Genomic DNA, 17,937 nt, shown 5'->3' with positions numbered 1-17,937 from the left:
CCTGCTTCCTGTGTTAGCTGCCTGGAATCTAAAGGGTGGTTCAGCTAACTGGGAACAGCTCTATTTAGCTGGCCCCACCCCAGACCCTCAGGGAACTCCCACACCATGGCGCTGTGCACTGAACATTCAGTAATGCCACACCAGGTGCATAGCCCTTTGTTTGCTTAAACCATCCATCACAGGATACAGCTCCCAAAAGTCTCCTAGGGACAAAGGGCAAGCTTTAGTAATACCACTTGACAGATGCGAAATGAGGCCTGAGACTGATAATCATCCAGGGTCACACAGCTCAGAGACACAGTGGCTTTGGCTTAGTTGTTCTTCCATGCAATGGGACTTAGAACAGCTTTTCTAAGGACCAGGATTTCTTTTGCTGTGAGAGGAGACCCAGGCAACCTATAGGCCCTGCCTCAGGTAAGCTCACTTCTAGTACTGACACTTGCTTCTTGGAACTGAAGGAGCAGACCTCCACCACCACCTAAGGAACCACTCCCTGCAGTGGTTGAGGAATGTCTGGCCCCACCAGGGCATGAGCTTTTTAGTAGGGTTGCAACGCTCCTTTCAATTGAGGTCATGAGTCAGAAAGCATACAGCTTGCAGGATGTACAAGGGGGTTGGTCCAGAGGCTGCCACAGGCAATGGCTTGCATCACAACTGTCAACTCTCAGACCCAAAACCGGTTGGGCATGCTGACATGTTCCTGGAGAGGTCGTAGAGCTCTTGGGTAGTCACGGTTTTTCAGCTCTGCTACCAGCCTCCTTTTACTTTATAGTTCCCAAAAACGAGCAGCAAAAAGCCACATGACCATTTCTTCTTTACTGTGGTTTTATGAGCCGGTCACAGAACAAGCTGCTCTCCTGAAACAGGCTTCAAAGACCTAAGCATTCATCAGCCCCAAGGCTGTGATCCAAACACAGATACACTACTGCAAGATCTGGAAAGAAAGGTCTGCTGGGGCCAAGAAAGACATTTCCTTTCCTAGGCAGAGTTTTCGGTTTTTTTCACTTGGCCCAGGCAGTTGTGGAAACATTAGGCCACAGCGCCTAGCAGGAGGGCTTAAGTCACTATAGGGTGGTTCCTGGAGGGAGGGATCACACCTGCTGCTTCCTGGCCAGCCTTGGTGGAGGCTAAGCTGCCCAACCACACAGTCCCAGCAGTGACAGCCTGAACTCTCTGAAACAGTGAGTCAATGTAAATTGTTCCTCCTTGAAGTTATTCTGCCAGGCAATGAGGGAATTACCTGATGCTCTGATCCTAGTCTCTCTGTTGTGTCAACTGTGCAGTGGTTGCTCCTCTTGATGCTCTAATGAGACAATCTTCTCAAAGACTCCAGGGTCCTCCATCTGTAGTAACTCAGATTCCTCCCCTAGCCCAGAGGGTGCTCCCCAGCTCACCTGGTTCCTGGTCCCTGCACTTTAAGGAGAGTCATCACAGGGCCTGCACCGCTAAGGAAGGTCCTTAGCATGTCCTCCCTGCTTCTAACTGCCGCAGCATCATCCTCAGCATCAGCATCCTGGGAGCAGTGGGCCACTCCTCACTGGATGCCCAGCAGAGGCATGTGTTCCAAACTCTACCCTCAACTCCCCCAGCTTGTGTGGAGTGAGGAAGGCAGTCTCCCTGTCTGGCTTTCAAATCCCACCCCAAACACCTACCCTGATTTTGCATGCAGACAGGTGAGGTTTGTTTTTTTGGTTTGGTTTTTTTTTTTTTTTTTCAGGAAAACCATATTGAGGAGAACCATATTGAATTTAAGAATGTAATGGTATGGGAGAGATGGCTCGGCAGCTAAGAGCGCTGCCTGCTCTTCCAGAGGTCCTAAATTCAATTCCCAGCAACCACATGGTAGCTCACAAACATCTGTGATGGAATCTGATGCCCTCTTCTGGTGTGTGTCTGAAGATAGTTACAGTGTACTCATATAAATAAAAATAAATAAATCTTTAAAATAAAAAAGAAATATGTACTATAAAGATGCTATGATTGTGTTTATATGCAACTAAAGCAGGCTGTGAGGGGAGAAGAGACCTGGAGTCCAACTTAGTGACAGAAGCCACTGCCTTCCTCAGCCTTAAGGAGGCAAAAGCCAGGGGCCAGCTACAGCTTTTCATGTTGATCATACACATATATGGGCTTCTAAGTTTATATATATATGTGTGTATGTGTGTCTACACACACATATATATATATGCATGTATGTATGTATGTATGTATGTATGTATGTATGTTATTGTCTTAGGGTTACTATTGCTGCAATGAAACACCATAATCAAAGCAACTTGGAGGGAAAGGGTCTATTTGGCTTACTCTTCAATATCACTGGTCATCACAGAAGTCAGGACAGGAACTCAAACAGGGCAGGAACCTGGAGACATAAGCTAACACAGAGGCCATGGAAGGATGCTGCTTACTGGCTTGCTTCCCATGGCTTGCTCAGCTTGCTTTCTTATAGAACCCAGGACCACCAGCCCAATGATGGTACCACCCACAATGGACTGGGCCCTCCCCTATCAATCACTACTTAAGAAAATGCTCTACAGGCCTGGCCACAGCTTGATCTCTAGCTTGTCTCAAACTAGCCAGCAAAACTATGAAAACCAGCTTCGGAAAAAATGCTCACTGTCACCTACCTTAAGTGAAAACCACCAGAGAACACACTAGCCACCCACTATGATAAGTCACATGCAAGTCTTGCCACATCATCGTTGGCACAGGTGTGAAGCCACTGGAACCCTCACACAGCCATCATGTGCCCTTGGGCAAGTAAAATGGTGCAATTCTACACGTGCTGACCACATGAGCTAGTCGTGACACTCGCACAGACTCACTCAAGAGAAAGAAAACCCACACGTGCTCACAGCTGTACTATCAGAGCAGCCAAGAAGCAGCTGAGTGTCCTCCCACAGTGGAGGAGGGCCTGAAAGCACCTGGGTACATTATTCAAGGATCTGCAACAGGGTGAAAGAATGATCCAGCTACACACAGCAGCTGGTGGACTTCAGGGCACTTGCACCAACCTGGGGGAGGCCTGAGAGAAGACATACCCTAAGAATCTACTCTTGGGACTGGAGAGCTGGCTCAGCAGTTAGCACACACAACTCTTGCAGAAGACCCAAGTTCTATCCCAAGCATCCACATCATCTCAGGGCAGCTCACTAACTGTCTATAACTCCAGCTCCAAGGGATCCAACACTTTCTGACCTCCACAGGCACCTGTACTCACAGGTACCTGCAGTCATGGACACATATTCATACGCACAAACTGTACTGGCTGGGGTTTTTGTGTGTGTGTGTGTGAGTGTGTGTGTCAACTTGACACAGGCTGGAGTTATCACAGAGAAAGGAGCTTCAGTTGGAGAAATGCCTCCATGAGATCCAACTGTGGGGCATTTTCTCAATTAGTGATCAAGTGGAGAGGCCCTTCATGGCCTCTACATCAGCTCCTGCTTCCTGACCTGCTTGAGTTCCAGTCCTGACTTCCTTTGGTGATGAACAGCAGTGTGGAAGTGTAAGCTGAACAAACCCTTTCCTCCCCAACTTGCTTTTTGGTCATGATATTTTGACCAGGAATAGAAACCCTAAGACACAAACATAATAAAAATAATTAGCAGGGTGGTGGTATATACACCTTTAATACCAGTACTCTGGAGGCAGAGGCTGAGAGATCTGAGTTCAAGGCCAGCCTGGTCTACATAAAGTGAATTCCAGGACAGCCAGGGCTACACAGAGAAACCCTGTCTTGAAAAACCTAAAAATAATAAATAAATAAATAAATAAATAAAACTTTTTTTAAGGGTCTACAAAATGCAAACTAATCTCTAATCTGTGTGACAGGCAACAGCCCAGGGGACACTTGCAAACAGAAGCAGAGATAACGGTATATGCACAGGTGACAACATCTTTGGGGAAACTCTGGAGAGCAGGAGGATGCTCATTGGCTTGGTTGTGACAGCCTTGTGAGTAGGCATAAACATCAAACTTATTCAGTAAGAGACTGAGGGTCTAGCTCAGTGGTAGAGTGCTTGCCTGTCCTGCAGAAGGCCCAGGCTTCAATCCCAGAACTCTAGAGCAAAGGAACTTATTAAATGCTACAGATTTGCGGTATTCATCTAAGCTTGTGTGATGGGAGTGAGGTCCTCAAAGGACTGCCATCCAGCGTGGGTTGGGGGTGTCCTTAGATCATTTGGGATAAATGTGGGCACCCCCAGCTTCTCACTCTTCCTATTCTTCAATGTGATCCCTTCTTCCAGTTGGCTTTGGGATCTGGGCCATGCTGAAAGGTGAGCTAAGTAAACTTTTCTTTTTAAAAGTTAGTCTGCCTGGGCTGGTGAGATGGCTCAGTGGGTAAGAGCACCCGACTGCTCTTCTGAAGGTCCAGAGTTCAAATCCCAGCAACCACATGGTGGCTCACAACCATCCGTAACAAGATCTGGTGCCCTCTTCTGGAGTGTCTGAAGACAGCTACAGTGTACTTACATATAATAAATAAATATTTAAAAAAAAAAAAGTTAGTCTGCCTCTGGTGTTTCACTATAGCAACAAAAGGATACAATATTAAACTAATGCAACATTAAACAGGCACCATGTGTTTTATGTCAATTATATCTTGATAAGCCAGAAAAAAAGAAAAAGAAAATCATCCAGAAGGAGGGAGGAAGCTAAACAGAATATGAACTGTCTTTGATATAAATTCCTTCAAGGGACACAAAAGAGACAGAAACCCCAAATCAAGCATAAGTCCAAGGGCTGCTGCTAGGCCAGAAAACAGGGAGCAAGGCTGCGAGGAAGCAACAATCAGAGAGCCCAGCTGCTCACCAGTGTCCCTTTGGCATCTGAGACACACAGGCTCATAACAGCAGTGAGCCTGACTAAAGCAGAATAAGCCAAGAGAGTAGAGATCCCAGGTAAACCATGACTGCCTGAAGTGAAGTGGGGAGGAGCAGCAGGAGGTGGGGGGACTGGAGGAGGAAGGAGGGAAGGAGGGAGAGCAGGAGGAGCAGGGAGGGAAGGAGGGAGAGCAGGAGGAGCAGGGAGGGGAGGAGGGAGAGCAGGAGGAGCAGGGAGGGGAGGAGGGAGAGCAGGAGGAGCAGGGAGGGGAGGAAGGAGAGCAGGAGGAGCAGGGAGGGGAGGAGGGAGAGCAGGAGGAGCAGGGAGGGGAGGAGGGAGAGCAGGAGGAGCAGGGAGGGGAGGAAGGGGAGCGGGAGGAGCAGGGAGGGGAGGAAGGGGAGCGGGAGGAGCAGGGAGGGGAGGAGGGAGAGCAGGAGGAGCAGGGAGGGGAGGAGGGAGTCTTTGTTTCTGACAGCCCTAACACTATGAGTGCTATGGAACTTGGTAGGTCCTAGTCCCTCCTCATTCACCACCCTCAGACAAAAGATGGCAGAAAAGAGAAAAGGCAAGCAGAATGAATCTACACAAAGCTGCCATAGGAATAAAAGAATAAAAAGGAGAAAGAGGCAGGAAAGGCATGTGTCAGGTAACTAGTGAAAATGTCACTAGAACTAATGAAAACTGCCACTGGGCCTTTCACTGTCAATTAAACAACAAATTGAATAGAGCAGGCACCTAGAAAGCAAGAGCATCGGGAGGCGATGTTAGAGCTTGGGGTTGGGGGGCCGATGACACACAGCTGGTCTCCACAAACCATGAGCGTGTGAGCTAGGAATACAGCTCAGGTGGTAGAGTAATCATCTAACGTGTTTGAAGCCCTGAGTCCAATCCTCTGCACTACACGGATCAGGCACGGTGGCGCACGCTCGTAAACCAGATATTCAAGGTCATGGCCAGCTTCACAGTAAATTCAATACTGCCTGAGCTATGTGACTGAGTGAGAACCTATCTCAAAAACAAAACAGGCTGGGTTTAGTGGCACAGGAACAGATGGCTCTCTGAGTTCCAGGCCAGCCAGGACAACACAGAGAAAGCCTGTCCTGAAAACTCAACCAACAAAACAAACAAAACAAAAACAAACAAACAAACAAAAAAACAACAAGCCAGGGACTTCTATAAAATGAAAATCTGATGGTGTGGTCGAGCCTGAAGGAAATCAGAATACACTGTACAATCTTCTCAATGGGTAGTTTTAACTGTAAATTTAACACAATCTGGAATCAGCTTGGGAAGAGAATCTTAGTGATAGATTGTCTACATCTGTGGAGGACTGTCTCAATTAGGTTAAGTGATATGGGAAGAGCTTGCCCACTATGGGCGGGCACCAGTTCCTAGGCAAGGAGTCCTGATCTGTCTAAGAATGGAGAAATGAAGCTGAGCACAAACAAGCGAGCAAACGCATTTGTTTCTCTCTGCTCTCGACTGGATGTGAAGTGGCTAGCTACGTGAAGTTCCTGCCTTGACTTCCCCACAGTGATGGACAGTGACCTGGAATTGTAATGAAATAAACCCATTTCTCTCTTAGATTGCTTTTTGTCTGAGTATTTTACCAAAGCAACAAATGAATCTAGGGGAGCACAGGCCCCCCAGACCTGGCCCTGTCCACCCTGCTCCCTGGGCGCATGCGTTCCAGCCTTCCTCTTGGACAGACTTCTACTTATCAACATAAAGACCATCCACTTCCTTCCAGGTCCTACAGCAGCCCCAGTGACTCCACTCTGTGTTCAAGCTAGTTTTCAAAGCTAGTTTTCAAAAGTCACCATCAGCTGGACATGGTGGCACAGGCCTTTAATCCCATTTCTCAGGGTGCAGAGATAGATGGGTTTCTGTGAGTTCTGGGCCAGCCTGGTCTACTAGTGAGGTCCAGGCTCTGTTCCAAAAAGTCACCACCACGCAACACTGTCACCCTCCAGCCTGAGCAATGAGTTTGCACACCTCCTCCCCTTCCCTCTCCCTGCCCGCCCCCACATCCTCCCCCACCACTCCCCCCCCCCCAATGCTGGAGCACAGGAATGCTGATTGATTCTGCAGTCTTTCCTGTGACAACCATCTCCTCCTACATGTTCCTGCTGACTCTCCCTAACTAAAGAGGACCTCCTGAAGTCCACAGAAGCAAAGATCTGGAAGCTTTCTGTTCCAGTGTCTCCAACAACTTAGCTACTTAAAATAGTAGTTCCCTCTACGTGCCAGTCAATTTGTTGGGGATCACTGAAGGGCCAGAATAGGAAGGTTGCTTTTGTGCTTGAGGTCCAGAAGCTGAATGTTTGGAGATGGTGGACAACTGCCTGCAGCTGGAGCTGCAGCCCAAGGCCCCAGGAATCTAGAGTAGCCTGGGGACGCCAAATGATGCTTTGCCAGCAGTTCCATAAAGCTCATTTGTCGTCCCTCCCCCCATCATAGGGACACCTGCATAGGGACATCTTGGGAACCAGCCCTGGTTCCCAAGAAAGCTGCAAATGGAACAAACTGCTTTAGTGAGAGCTCTGTGACCTTGCCTCAGCCCCTGAAAGAACCCAAGGTGCAAGAGGAGAAAGCTGGCTACTGCAATCCCCGCAACTAAAGCTCACAGCTTCAACTGGTCCCTACAGTGTGACCCTCATGCTGTGTCAGACACAGCAGCTGTTTTAAAAGCTCAGAGGTTACAAAGGGGGTAGGGCTGGGAAGGTTCCTAGTGGCCTCTAAGTTGAGGCCCGAACAGTTGAAAGCTTACAACCAAAGAGGAAGCCCAGATAAACGGAGAGAAGATGAGAAATGGCTCAGGTCGGGGAGATTCCAGGCAGGGTGGGTAGAAGCCCTGGACACAGGCAGTACTTGTGAAATGTGATGGTGGCAGGGGAGTGGGGAGTGATCACGCAACATAGTGGCATCTGCCCTGTATGTGGACAGATGGATCACTCTGGACGAGAAGAGGGCAAAAGCAGGGCATGAAGCTTGGCCATGAGTGGGGACAGGCAGAAGTGATGATGGTACCCTGTAGATAGATAGATGCTGGGCGCCTGGTGAGGGACATGGGAAGGCAGGTGCTCCCTCTCCTGGCCACAGGTAGAATAGCAGCTGCTAGTGAGGCTTGTTATCTTAGCCTGGGGGGTTCAGGGGGAATGTTCCATTTCTTGAATTGGAAAACAGGAGATAAAGAGCAAAGCAGAACTAGGGTGCAGTTTGGGTCACACCTATGGGGCACCCCTTATTGTTGGGTCCACTCTGAAAGTGTGGGAAGAAACGGGCACCATTCTAGCAAACTGTAGAGACAGTGATTCTGGCCCAGTCTACTTTCTTCCCTTTCGGACATCCATTCAGGTTTTGCTCTCAGTAGCCCCACTCACTGTCAAGCTCCTCTCCGGAGGAATGACCAGGAGTCCACCACCTCTCTGCCTCCTCTCTGTCCTGGCAGGACATCTATGTAACCACATACTGATTACAAAAGTGAGATCTGGGATGTCTGTCATAGGTGGCATAAGCATCCAGAACAGGTGCAGCCTAGTGGCCATCTATAAGCTGTAGAAGCAAGCCAAGAAGTGCTTTCAAGCCCTGGTCTAACACTGCTGTCTGGCCCAGCAATCCCATGTCTGCATGGTGAAGACCCAAGGATGGAAGAATGAAGGTCTAAGAGAGGAGCTGAGATCAGGCAGGAAAGAAATCAAGAGAGGTCCTTAAATGTTGGTGTAGTGGCACATGCCTTTAATCCCAGCACTCAGGAAGCAGAGGCTGGCAGATCAGTCTGAAGCCAGCCTGATCTGCATAGGGAGTTCCAAGAGAGCTACGTAGTGAAAAAGACCCTGTCTCAAAATGAAAGAGGGTATGGAGGTGGAGGACCAGTGAAAGACAATCCATGTGTTCCTCAGAGTTCTGACTTGCTTCTAATTCCCCCGAGGTCCCAAAATGTACCCTAGGAACTCCTTGGAAGAGACCATTCCACGTCTTTCTCTGGCCAGCAGAACCACGGAAACCAGAAGGTGTGGAGAGCCCTAGTTCTTTTAATGTCCCTTCCCCCACCAAGAGGAAACTGGAGTCTTTGAAGCCCCAACTCTAGGACTCAGTGGGCACAATCTCCCTCAGAAGCTATGTTACATATGAATCCTTCTTTATGCAAGATAGCCTAATAGTCATCAAAGGGGAAAAAAAACTTCATCCTATAAAATGCACCGGCTCCCTGCATTGTCACATTGAAGCAGCCCATGGTCACTTGTGGCCCTTTCATATTCTAAATGACCTCATAGAAATAAAATTTAACATCTTTGTCAATCATTGCTTCTGTCTGAAAACTGCCAAGCCAACCCTAACAGGTTAGCAAAGCAGATCTGGGTTGCCCACTGCTATGGAGGGAGACACAGCTGCATTCTGTCTTATGCCCAGACAGCAGGGTGGTATCTATACTGGCGACTGTCTTATCTAAAGAGGCCATACAACATCCTCCTGTCTCATACATTCAAAGCCTGAAACCTCTTGCTAAACAGAACCATTATCAAGAGCTCCAGACTAATAGTGGGGCCACTGCTCCCCAGAAAGAGAGACAGGCAGTCCCTTAGCCAAATGGCATTAGCAGATCATCTTGTTTCCATCTCACAAAAAGCAAATACTCCCAATGACCCTAGCAATGCTTGGTGGCAAAGGGGACGAGAGGGGAAGCTTTCACAGACCTGTCCTCAGTACAGACAAGGTCTCCATTTATTCCCATGCAACGAAATGCAGCCTTATATAAGCTTGTCAGAAGGGGAAAAAACAACGCACACTGCAAGCCCTTAGTTTGAACTTTATGCCAGGAAGTCCATCTTTTCCAGATCTAAATGCCTAAAATTTCACAGGGTGAGCTGATTAAAGTCATGGGCTCCCTAACTTGCATCCAAGGTCAACTCAGTTAAGGCCATGAGTATCCAGGTGGCCCTTCCTCTAGTGCACAAACAAGATCTGTATCTGTCCACTGCAAAAGTGTTGTGACGACAGGTCCTCTTGAAGGTCCTTCTCCCAGTGGGTCCGCTCACAACCTGGCTTTCCAGCCAGTTGTTAGTCATTATGTATACCATTGGGACTCAAGGGCAGTGTACTCCCTAGACTCCTCTTGGACAAACTTCAGTCCTTTTCTCATGCATCTGTCACTCAGCCTTGAAGGTCCCATGCTAGGCAGTGTAGACTTGCTGAGCACTCAGGGGCAGAAGCCACACCACCTCCATGCCAGCCATTGTAGAAAAACATCACCTTCTTTTCCCCTTTACAATTCAGCTTCTTTGTCAAGATTCACTCACTCAGCAGTTCTTTTTTTTTTTTTTTTTTGGTTTTTTGAGATAGGGTTTCTCTGTATAGCCCTGGCTGTCCTGGAACTCACTTTGTAGACCAGGCTGGCCTCGAACTCAGAAATCCACCTGCCTCTGCCTCCCAAGTGCTGGGATTAAAGGCGTGCGCCACCACCGCCCGGCATCACTCAGCAGTTCTAAGATAAAGTCCCCTGGGAGAGACTTCTGGGTCATGGCACCAAAGCAAAGCCCAGAAGAGCCCAACAGGGTTGTTAGGTGAACCTAGCACAGTAGTGGCTTGTCTCTCAAGGAATGGCAGGTTGGACAGCATCTCAGTCCACAGTGGATATAGAAAAATGGGGAGGCAAGGGAACCCTTTGACAGAAACTAACCCGAACCCAGATACATACCAGTAGGAAGGATAACAGAGCTAGATGCCCACTTGAAAGCCCTTATAGATAGATACTTTGAATTGTGAAAGGGGCTTATAACCAAGGCTACCAGACTAAAAATAGCAAAAAAAAAAAAAAAAAAAAAAAAAAAAAACCTTAACATTTGGAAGCTTGAGGCATAACCAGGAATTCAAGGTCATCCTGGCTTCTGTGTGACTACTGCCCCTGCCCTCACTTCCAAATGAAACGTAAAGTGCTACACACCTGTAATCCCAGCACAAGAGGTTAAAGCTAGCCTGGGCTATAGACATGGCTCCACTCCAGACAGAGGCCCAGAGCATATCTATCTCACTGCTCTATGTAAGAAAAAGAGGAAAAAGTCCCCAGAAGTAACAAAAAGCAAACCCCTACTCTTTAATGAAAAACTTTCTAAAAGCAAAATGTAAATTTGGGAAGGGGGGGAGATTCTCTTGTGTGGGCCGTGGGGGTGGGGCAGACCAAGCAGGGGAGCATTTGGGATGTAAACAAAGAGATGTACATTTTTACCCAAAGGACTGACATTAAAGTTTTAGTTAAATCATTTTTAACACTTGTATGCCATGAAAGTTCAAGACTGTTAATTCAAGAGTTTATTAATTTTAAGTAACAATAATTTAAAAGGTACAATAACTTTTCATATTACAAAAACATTTATACAATAATCAAGGAAACTGATCAGGGTTATATCAGTTCATGAGGAAGCAAGATCACAGTAGACTACCTCAGGGAACACTTGTTTTTTCTGTTTTGGTTTGTAAGAGAGTCCCACGTGTGTACCCACCACTGGGCTCAAACTCACTTGTGAATTCTGTACAGCCAGGGCTGTACAGAGAAACCCTGTCTCGAGGAAAAAAAAAAGTGAACTCTTATTTAGGCAAATGTCAGAATTCACTGTACCATCATGGCATTTGCAAACTTCAAGATAATACTGAGCAGTATATATATTAAAAAAAAAAGCATAGAGGTAAAACCTCATAAAATGTAGTTAATCACCTGACAGTACTATGTGTGTGTGTACAAAGTGCCAATTTTATTTACAAACTTGTTAAGTAGACTCTGCATGCTTGCAGGAAGCAGTGAGGCTGACATCTTTAAACAGCCCTAAACAGCATCTAAATGTTTAAACCTGCTTGCTTGATGGTCACTGCTCATAAAACCTGGCCCAGTGCTTAGTACTTTGATGAGGTCAAAGGTGACCACACTACTTGTAAAAGCCAAGGACAGGATCTCCCTAAGAATCCAAGTACCCATTGTTTGAAGTATACTTTCTTCTAGTGACCACCAGCCTGGCAAACAGGACTGAGGTAGCTACACAGCTTTTAGGACACTTGTTTAGCAAATTTAATGACAGTTCATGGTGTAGCCAGTTGATTGTTTTTGCTGATTTCTTTTAATGTCAAGGGGACAAAAATCAGCAAAGAGCACGCGATCAGCTACTTAGAAGTCAGCATCCAAGGTAAAAGAATTCTCTGTCGAATTCGACATGACTCCCATCCTCTGATACTCGCCTACTCGCTTCTCAAAGAAGTTTGTCTTTCCTTCTAGTGAGATATTTTCCATGAAGTCAAACGGATTTTCTACTCTGAAAATCTGAAAAAGTCACATCAATATATAAATGCTGAAAACAAGTGAAAGAAAGAGGAGAAAGAGACAGCAGAGGGTGGAGGCCATAAATAACACTTTACCTTGTTAAAACCCAGCTCCAGCATAAGCCTGTCGGCCACAAACTCAATGTACTGCTTCATCAAAGTGCAATTCATCCCGATGAGTTTCACGGGCAAGGCCTCCGTGAGGAACTCCTAGAGGGCAAGCAAAGCAGCGCTGAGCACCCCGAAGCCCGAGGACACCCCCTTCCCCCAGCAAGGACAAGGACAACCTGCAGTCACTCACCTGCTCTATCCTAACGGCATTGGTGATTATCTCTCTGACCCTCTGCTCCGATGGCTTGTGTACCAGGTGCTTGAACATCAGGCAGGCAAAGTCACAGTGTAAACCCTAGAAGAGAGTCGTTCAAGATCACCATGGGGCTCTGACTGCTACTGTTCACATGCATGATTTATCCACCCTCCTCTCAGTCTGGCCACACAGAGAACACTTAGCCTATCCAGAGAAAGGTATTTAAGCCTGGGTGTGGTGGTACACACCTGCAATCCTAGCATTCTGGAGCCAGAGACAAGATCACCATGAATTTGAGGCCAGTTCTGCCCATTGTTCCAAGCCAGCCACGCTATAGATAGCCACAAAATCCAACAATGCAGGTGAGGGAAATAAACCAGGTATTTCACGGCCAATTATGAAAGCAAGGAATAGGCTAGTCCAACTCAAGGCTGCCTGACACCTATTATAACACAGGGCCGGGGCCATTCGCTTCTGATACCCAGAGGTTTCTTCACTTTGCTCACAGCTTCACAGCCTCAAGCTCTATTAAGAACTTTCAGTTTACACACTCACGCCTACAGGATATCAGGTCCCCATCAGTAGACATGTACCTAAGAGCCGCAGGTTAGAAAGCTACTTCAGACTCACCTCGTCTCTGCTAATAAGCTCATTGGAAAATGTAAGGCCCGGCATCAGCCCCCGTTTCTTGAGCCAGAATATCGATGCAAAAGAACCGGAAAAGAAGATTCCTTCTACGGCGGCAAAGGCCACAACGCGTTCTCCTAGTAAGAGTCAACACAAAAACGTTCCCGGTGAGGCCTCGGTATTCTCAGCACAGGCCAATAATCCAGTGACATTACTTGGACAATCAAGTCTGGGCTTGAGGAAAAAGGAAAGGGTCCTCACCATACGTAGCCTCTTTGTCCCCAATCCAGCGCAAGGCCCAGTCAGCCTTCTTCTTCACACAAGGCATTGTTTCAATGGCATTGAAGAGATATTCTCTGCAGGCAGAAAGCATAGCATGAACGGATACTGCAGAGCCCTGGCAACACAACAGGCACAGCGTAGGCCTGATCCATTACTTCCACGTCTGCTTCCCATCCCGGCGCTCACTGCCACCATAACCCTACCAGTCCTTCCCAGTCTCCCTCCATAACACAAACGCCTTCTTAATTTTTCTATAATGTCCTTCCTAGCAGAGCAATGTCAGCTAAACTGGTCTAAAACAAACCTTTTGACTCATTATTGTCTAAAGCAATTCCCCTCACCTCCACTTTGGTTTAATACTCATTCATAGCCATCATAGCCATGTCTTTAAATTTAATTGGTTTTTTTTTTTTTTTTTTTTTTTTGGTTTTGAGACAGGGTTTCTCTGTGTAGCCCTGGCTGTCCTGGAACTCACTCTGTAGACCAGGCTGGCCTCGAACTCAGAAATCTGCCTGCCTCTGCCTCCCGAGTGCTGGGATTAAAGGTGTGCGCCACCACCACCCGGCTTTAAATTTAACTTTTAATTTATGTTTTGCCTCAATGTGTCAGACACCATGTGTGATGCCCATGGAGGCCAGAAGAGGGCATCACTTCCCCGTATCCTGTGGGAGCTAAGAACTAAAACTGGTAATCGAGCAAAGCATACTTTGCAGGAGCCATTTCCCCAGCCCCTGGGGTTGGTTTTGTTTTTGACACAGTATCCGGTCTGACTAGACTTTGACTTCTTGACAATGCTGCTGCACTGATCTCTGGGTGCTGGAAATACAGACACAAGCTACCACACACAAATGCTGGAGGCAGTCTTGACTAAGGGTCATAGAAACATCTACAGACAGGTCTGCTCGTCATTCTGCTCATTTCCCCTAAATGAGCAAAAATACTGGAAATAAAGCAGTAAGTGAGTCCCAGGCACCTTGGCAGTGTGTGGATACTCACCTTTCCTTGGGATCTTTAATGTAAGTGTCAATAAGGAGACTGTACATTTCAGAGTGTATGTTTTCCATGGCAATTTGGAAGCCATAGAAACAGCGGGCCTCTGTAACTTGAACTTCTTGGCTAAATCGCTCCACCTAGTGGTAGTAAAACGAACCAAAGTTAAACTTGAAAAACTACTGGTTGCTTCACCTTCTCCACACTACCAGTAGAGTGGCCTGGCCTGCTGGGATTAATCCTAGGCCTACAGCAACAGTAAGGTGGGAATCTGAGAGGCCATTTTGGTGTTCTTACTGAGTTCTATTCTAGGCCAGCCAAGATTACAGTAAGACCTTGCTTCAAAAATGTAAGTAAAACAAAACAAAAACCCCAGGTATATATTTAATACAGTTTAATCCTATATTTTTATTAGTTCTTCATGATTTGCAAGCAAGCTCATTATTTCACCTCATACGCTCAATTTACCAATTAGGAAACACATAACTCCTAGTTTGCCATTTATTTTAACAAAACTATCAAGTGCTCCTAACCTCTGTGGCACACACCAGGCCCCACAGGGTTTCTTTTAACACTCTTGTTATTCCCTAATTCTGTTTCAGTTCATTCCAAGGACCCACTTAGAGTTAAGAAGTATACAACCAAAGTCTTATAGAAATCCACAAAAAGTTAAGCCTGTAGATACAAAGAGAAAAACTTACTACTGCTCCTTAGCAGAGGGAAAGACTAACATGATGAACGTTGACATAACATTCATAGCTCTTAAAAAAGTTTGTTTTGCTTGTGCATGCCTGGGAATGGGTCCCTGCATGTACAGGCAAGTGCCCAAGGTCAGAGTTGCCAGAGCCCTGGGAGCTCACCAGCAGATGGGAAGCAGTCCCACAGGGGTACTCATAACAGAACCTGGGTCTTCCGCCCAAGCAGGAAGTGTGCTAACCAGAGTGGAGACTGAAGTCAGCCATCTCTCTCTCCAGCCTTGCTTCAGAGCATAAGATAGAGAGCCAGGAACCAGTTCTGGGTCTAAGCGAATTACGGGTATTTCATGCAAACTCACCAAGTTCTCATTGACTATGCCATCACTCGCTGCAAAGAAAGCCAGAACGTGAGATATAAAATGTCTCTCATCGGGTTTCAGAGCCTCCCAGTGCTGAATATCCTTGGAAAGGTCCACCTGAAGTTTAGAAGTTCACAATTAGCAGGTCTGTAGGTCTCTCTCTCCCTCTCTCACACACTCACACTTTAAAAACTGAAGTCCCCTATACTATTTCATTACCACATTCTTCACATCCATTATTCCCTTTGTTCACGGGAACACCCAATATCTCAGTGAGCTACCATTCCCAGGGGGAAATCTAGGCAAATCTTAAAAGTTGTGACGGCCATGCAGGAGCCTTTTGACACAGTAAGTCCTGAATGATTACCTCTTCGGCAGTCCAAAAGGAGGCCTCGGCTTTCTTGTACATCTGCCAGATATCATGGTACTCGATGGGAAAGACAACGAAGCGGCGGGGGTTTTCTCTCAGTAACGGCTCATCCTCAACGCTGGGGTTAGCAGGCAGTTTACTTTCCTGTTGGATGAGAGTGCCAAGTGAACCAACCCCCAAATGCCAACCGAACCCTAGGAAACTGCTAGCCAGTGTCTCATCAGATCGAGTACTTTCAACGATTGGTAATCTTGTGTGCTTAGCTGTCACGCTGCACTCTACTGTTACCATAGGCCGAACCAAGTAGGACATTCTGAGGAGACACTTTGGCGGGAAAGAAGAGTCAAATAAGTCAGCTGGGACAATGCAGCTTTTAGCGCCAACGAGCGGGCGCCCTCTACTGGGAGCCTAAGCGACCCACCTCAGCCCCACACGGGCCACTCACCAGCTCGGCGGAGTCCTGGAAGATTCTCCTCGCAGCCTTGCTGGCCAGGACGCGGGTGCTGCTGAGAGTCGGGGGCTGTAGGGGGACACGCGTGGTGAATGGCGGTAGGCACCCTCCACCCTCCCGGGTTCCGGAACCCACGACCTGCCAGTGCACATCCAACCCAGCCGGCACCTGGGCCGCCCTCACCGTGTTCTCCTTGTCAGCCAGGGTGAGTCGCTTCAGCGGCGACAACTGCAGCTGCTGCTGCTGGTCAGCGATGGTGGCGAGCGGGGTGCGGACGGAGAGCATGGCGAACGAGGGCAGCGGCGGAGACGGCGAGGAGCAGGCGAAAACAGCTGGAATCCGGTGCACCGCCGACTGCCAGCGCCCGCGCCCTTTAAAGAGCCGCCGAACCGCGCGCTCCGAGGGGGCGTGGCCTCGCCTCCCATTGGACGCCGCTGACCCCGCTCGCCGCCCAAGCGCGGGAGATTTGAGTTGTGCCGCAGGCCTTCCGCACAAAGACCTTTAAGGAGCCTGCGCCGGCCCGGTTCGCGGGCGCTCGCGGGGCCGGAACCGGTTAGGATTGCGAGAGCCTCGGGGATTGAGCGCGCAAGGGGTCGCCGGGCGGGCGTTGCCGCTGAGGTTGGTGCCAAGGGTGGAGCGACGCTGCTGGCCTCTGGGACACGTCGCCTTGACTGTCTTCGTGTCCCTAGTAGAGGGGTGCGGGGGACCCTGGTTTCTTAAAGAGATTCGGGGTCCCGAGCAATCGCACCGGCCTTGTGGGATTAAGAGGGTCCTCAAACAAGGGTTCCCTAAAAAGCTGTCTTCAAACTCATGAAGGGGTACGGACGCAGCCTTGGGTTCGTTTTCTGCCCTGCCCCTCCTGTCAGGCCCCTGTCCCCCCTGTCCCAATTAGTTTAAAAGTTTCCAGACGATTACAAATTCCAGGAAGCTCACAGGATGGTGACGAGTCATACGTTCATTTTACGACTCTGGGCGTCCCGTAGTCTAAAGACGAATTTGCAAATTCCTGTGGTGAGGGTGGAGACAAGAACTCAAGTTTCCATCTTGTAGGTTGCCTTTCTGATTTGCCCTACGGGGTCCAAGATACCCGAGATAAAGTGCTGAGATGGGACTCTGAGATCCCGGGGAGAAACGTGGAACCTGGGAAGGCTCCACTGACTCTCCCAGGTCAAATATTTTAAAAGAGGACGAGGGGAGGCTCCCCTCTGCTTGTGTCCTAAGTTCTCTCTCACTGTAGATGCTGTAAAAATCTCTGAACACCATGTGGCAGCTCAAAGTTAAAGCAGGCGGCATCCACCGCTGCACAATTTATATGGTGCCGGGGACAAAACCCAGGACTTCTTCCATGCTAAGCTAACTGGGCCATATCGATAAATATTTTAAATCACCTCTAGCAAAATTGTCAGGTCTTTTTTTAACATATAATTCCTAATTCACATTCCACTCCTCGGTTATCCGAGGGGTTTGCCTTTGGTTCCTCTAGCTCCTGGTGTACTCAGTACAAATGAGGTCTGGCTACTAAAATAACACTCGGCCACTGAGGGAAGAAGAAGGTCGCCGCCATTCTCTTCTCCCTGCTCACAACCTCCTCCAAACGCCTCTTCCTCCCGCCAAGCAGGCTGAGCTTAGTGGGCAGCCCCGCCTAGGTTCCCCTGTACCGGGACCTGTCAGGAGCTGAGCGCTTTTGCTTCTGGCGCGGTTTTTGACCTCTGCTCTGTGATTGG

At 48.1% G+C, this 17,937-nt stretch overlaps 1 protein-coding gene across 1 annotated transcript; it reads right to left on the bottom strand.

Moving 5' to 3' along the window:
- Positions 1-11,131: 11,131 nt before the first annotated feature.
- On the bottom strand, positions 11,132-16,646 carry Rrm2 (ribonucleotide reductase regulatory subunit M2). The gene is made up of 10 exons (XM_021178915.2): positions 16,397-16,646; positions 16,208-16,282; positions 15,760-15,906; positions 15,393-15,509; positions 14,345-14,478; positions 13,328-13,422; positions 13,070-13,203; positions 12,434-12,538; positions 12,229-12,342; positions 11,132-12,133 (listed from the first exon to the last, which is right to left on the bottom strand). The coding sequence occupies exons 1-10, from the start codon at positions 16,496-16,498 to the stop codon at positions 11,981-11,983; spliced, it is 1,176 nt and encodes a 391-aa protein (XP_021034574.1). The 5' UTR covers positions 16,499-16,646; the 3' UTR covers positions 11,132-11,980.
- Positions 16,647-17,937: the final 1,291 nt, after the last annotated feature.

This window comes from Mus caroli, unplaced genomic scaffold (genome assembly GCF_978045245.1).
Source record: "Mus caroli unplaced genomic scaffold, Mus_caroli_1 scaffold_14, whole genome shotgun sequence".
Taxonomy (NCBI): domain Eukaryota; kingdom Metazoa; phylum Chordata; class Mammalia; order Rodentia; family Muridae; genus Mus; species Mus caroli.
This window is presented reverse-complemented; position numbering and strand designations above follow the sequence as displayed.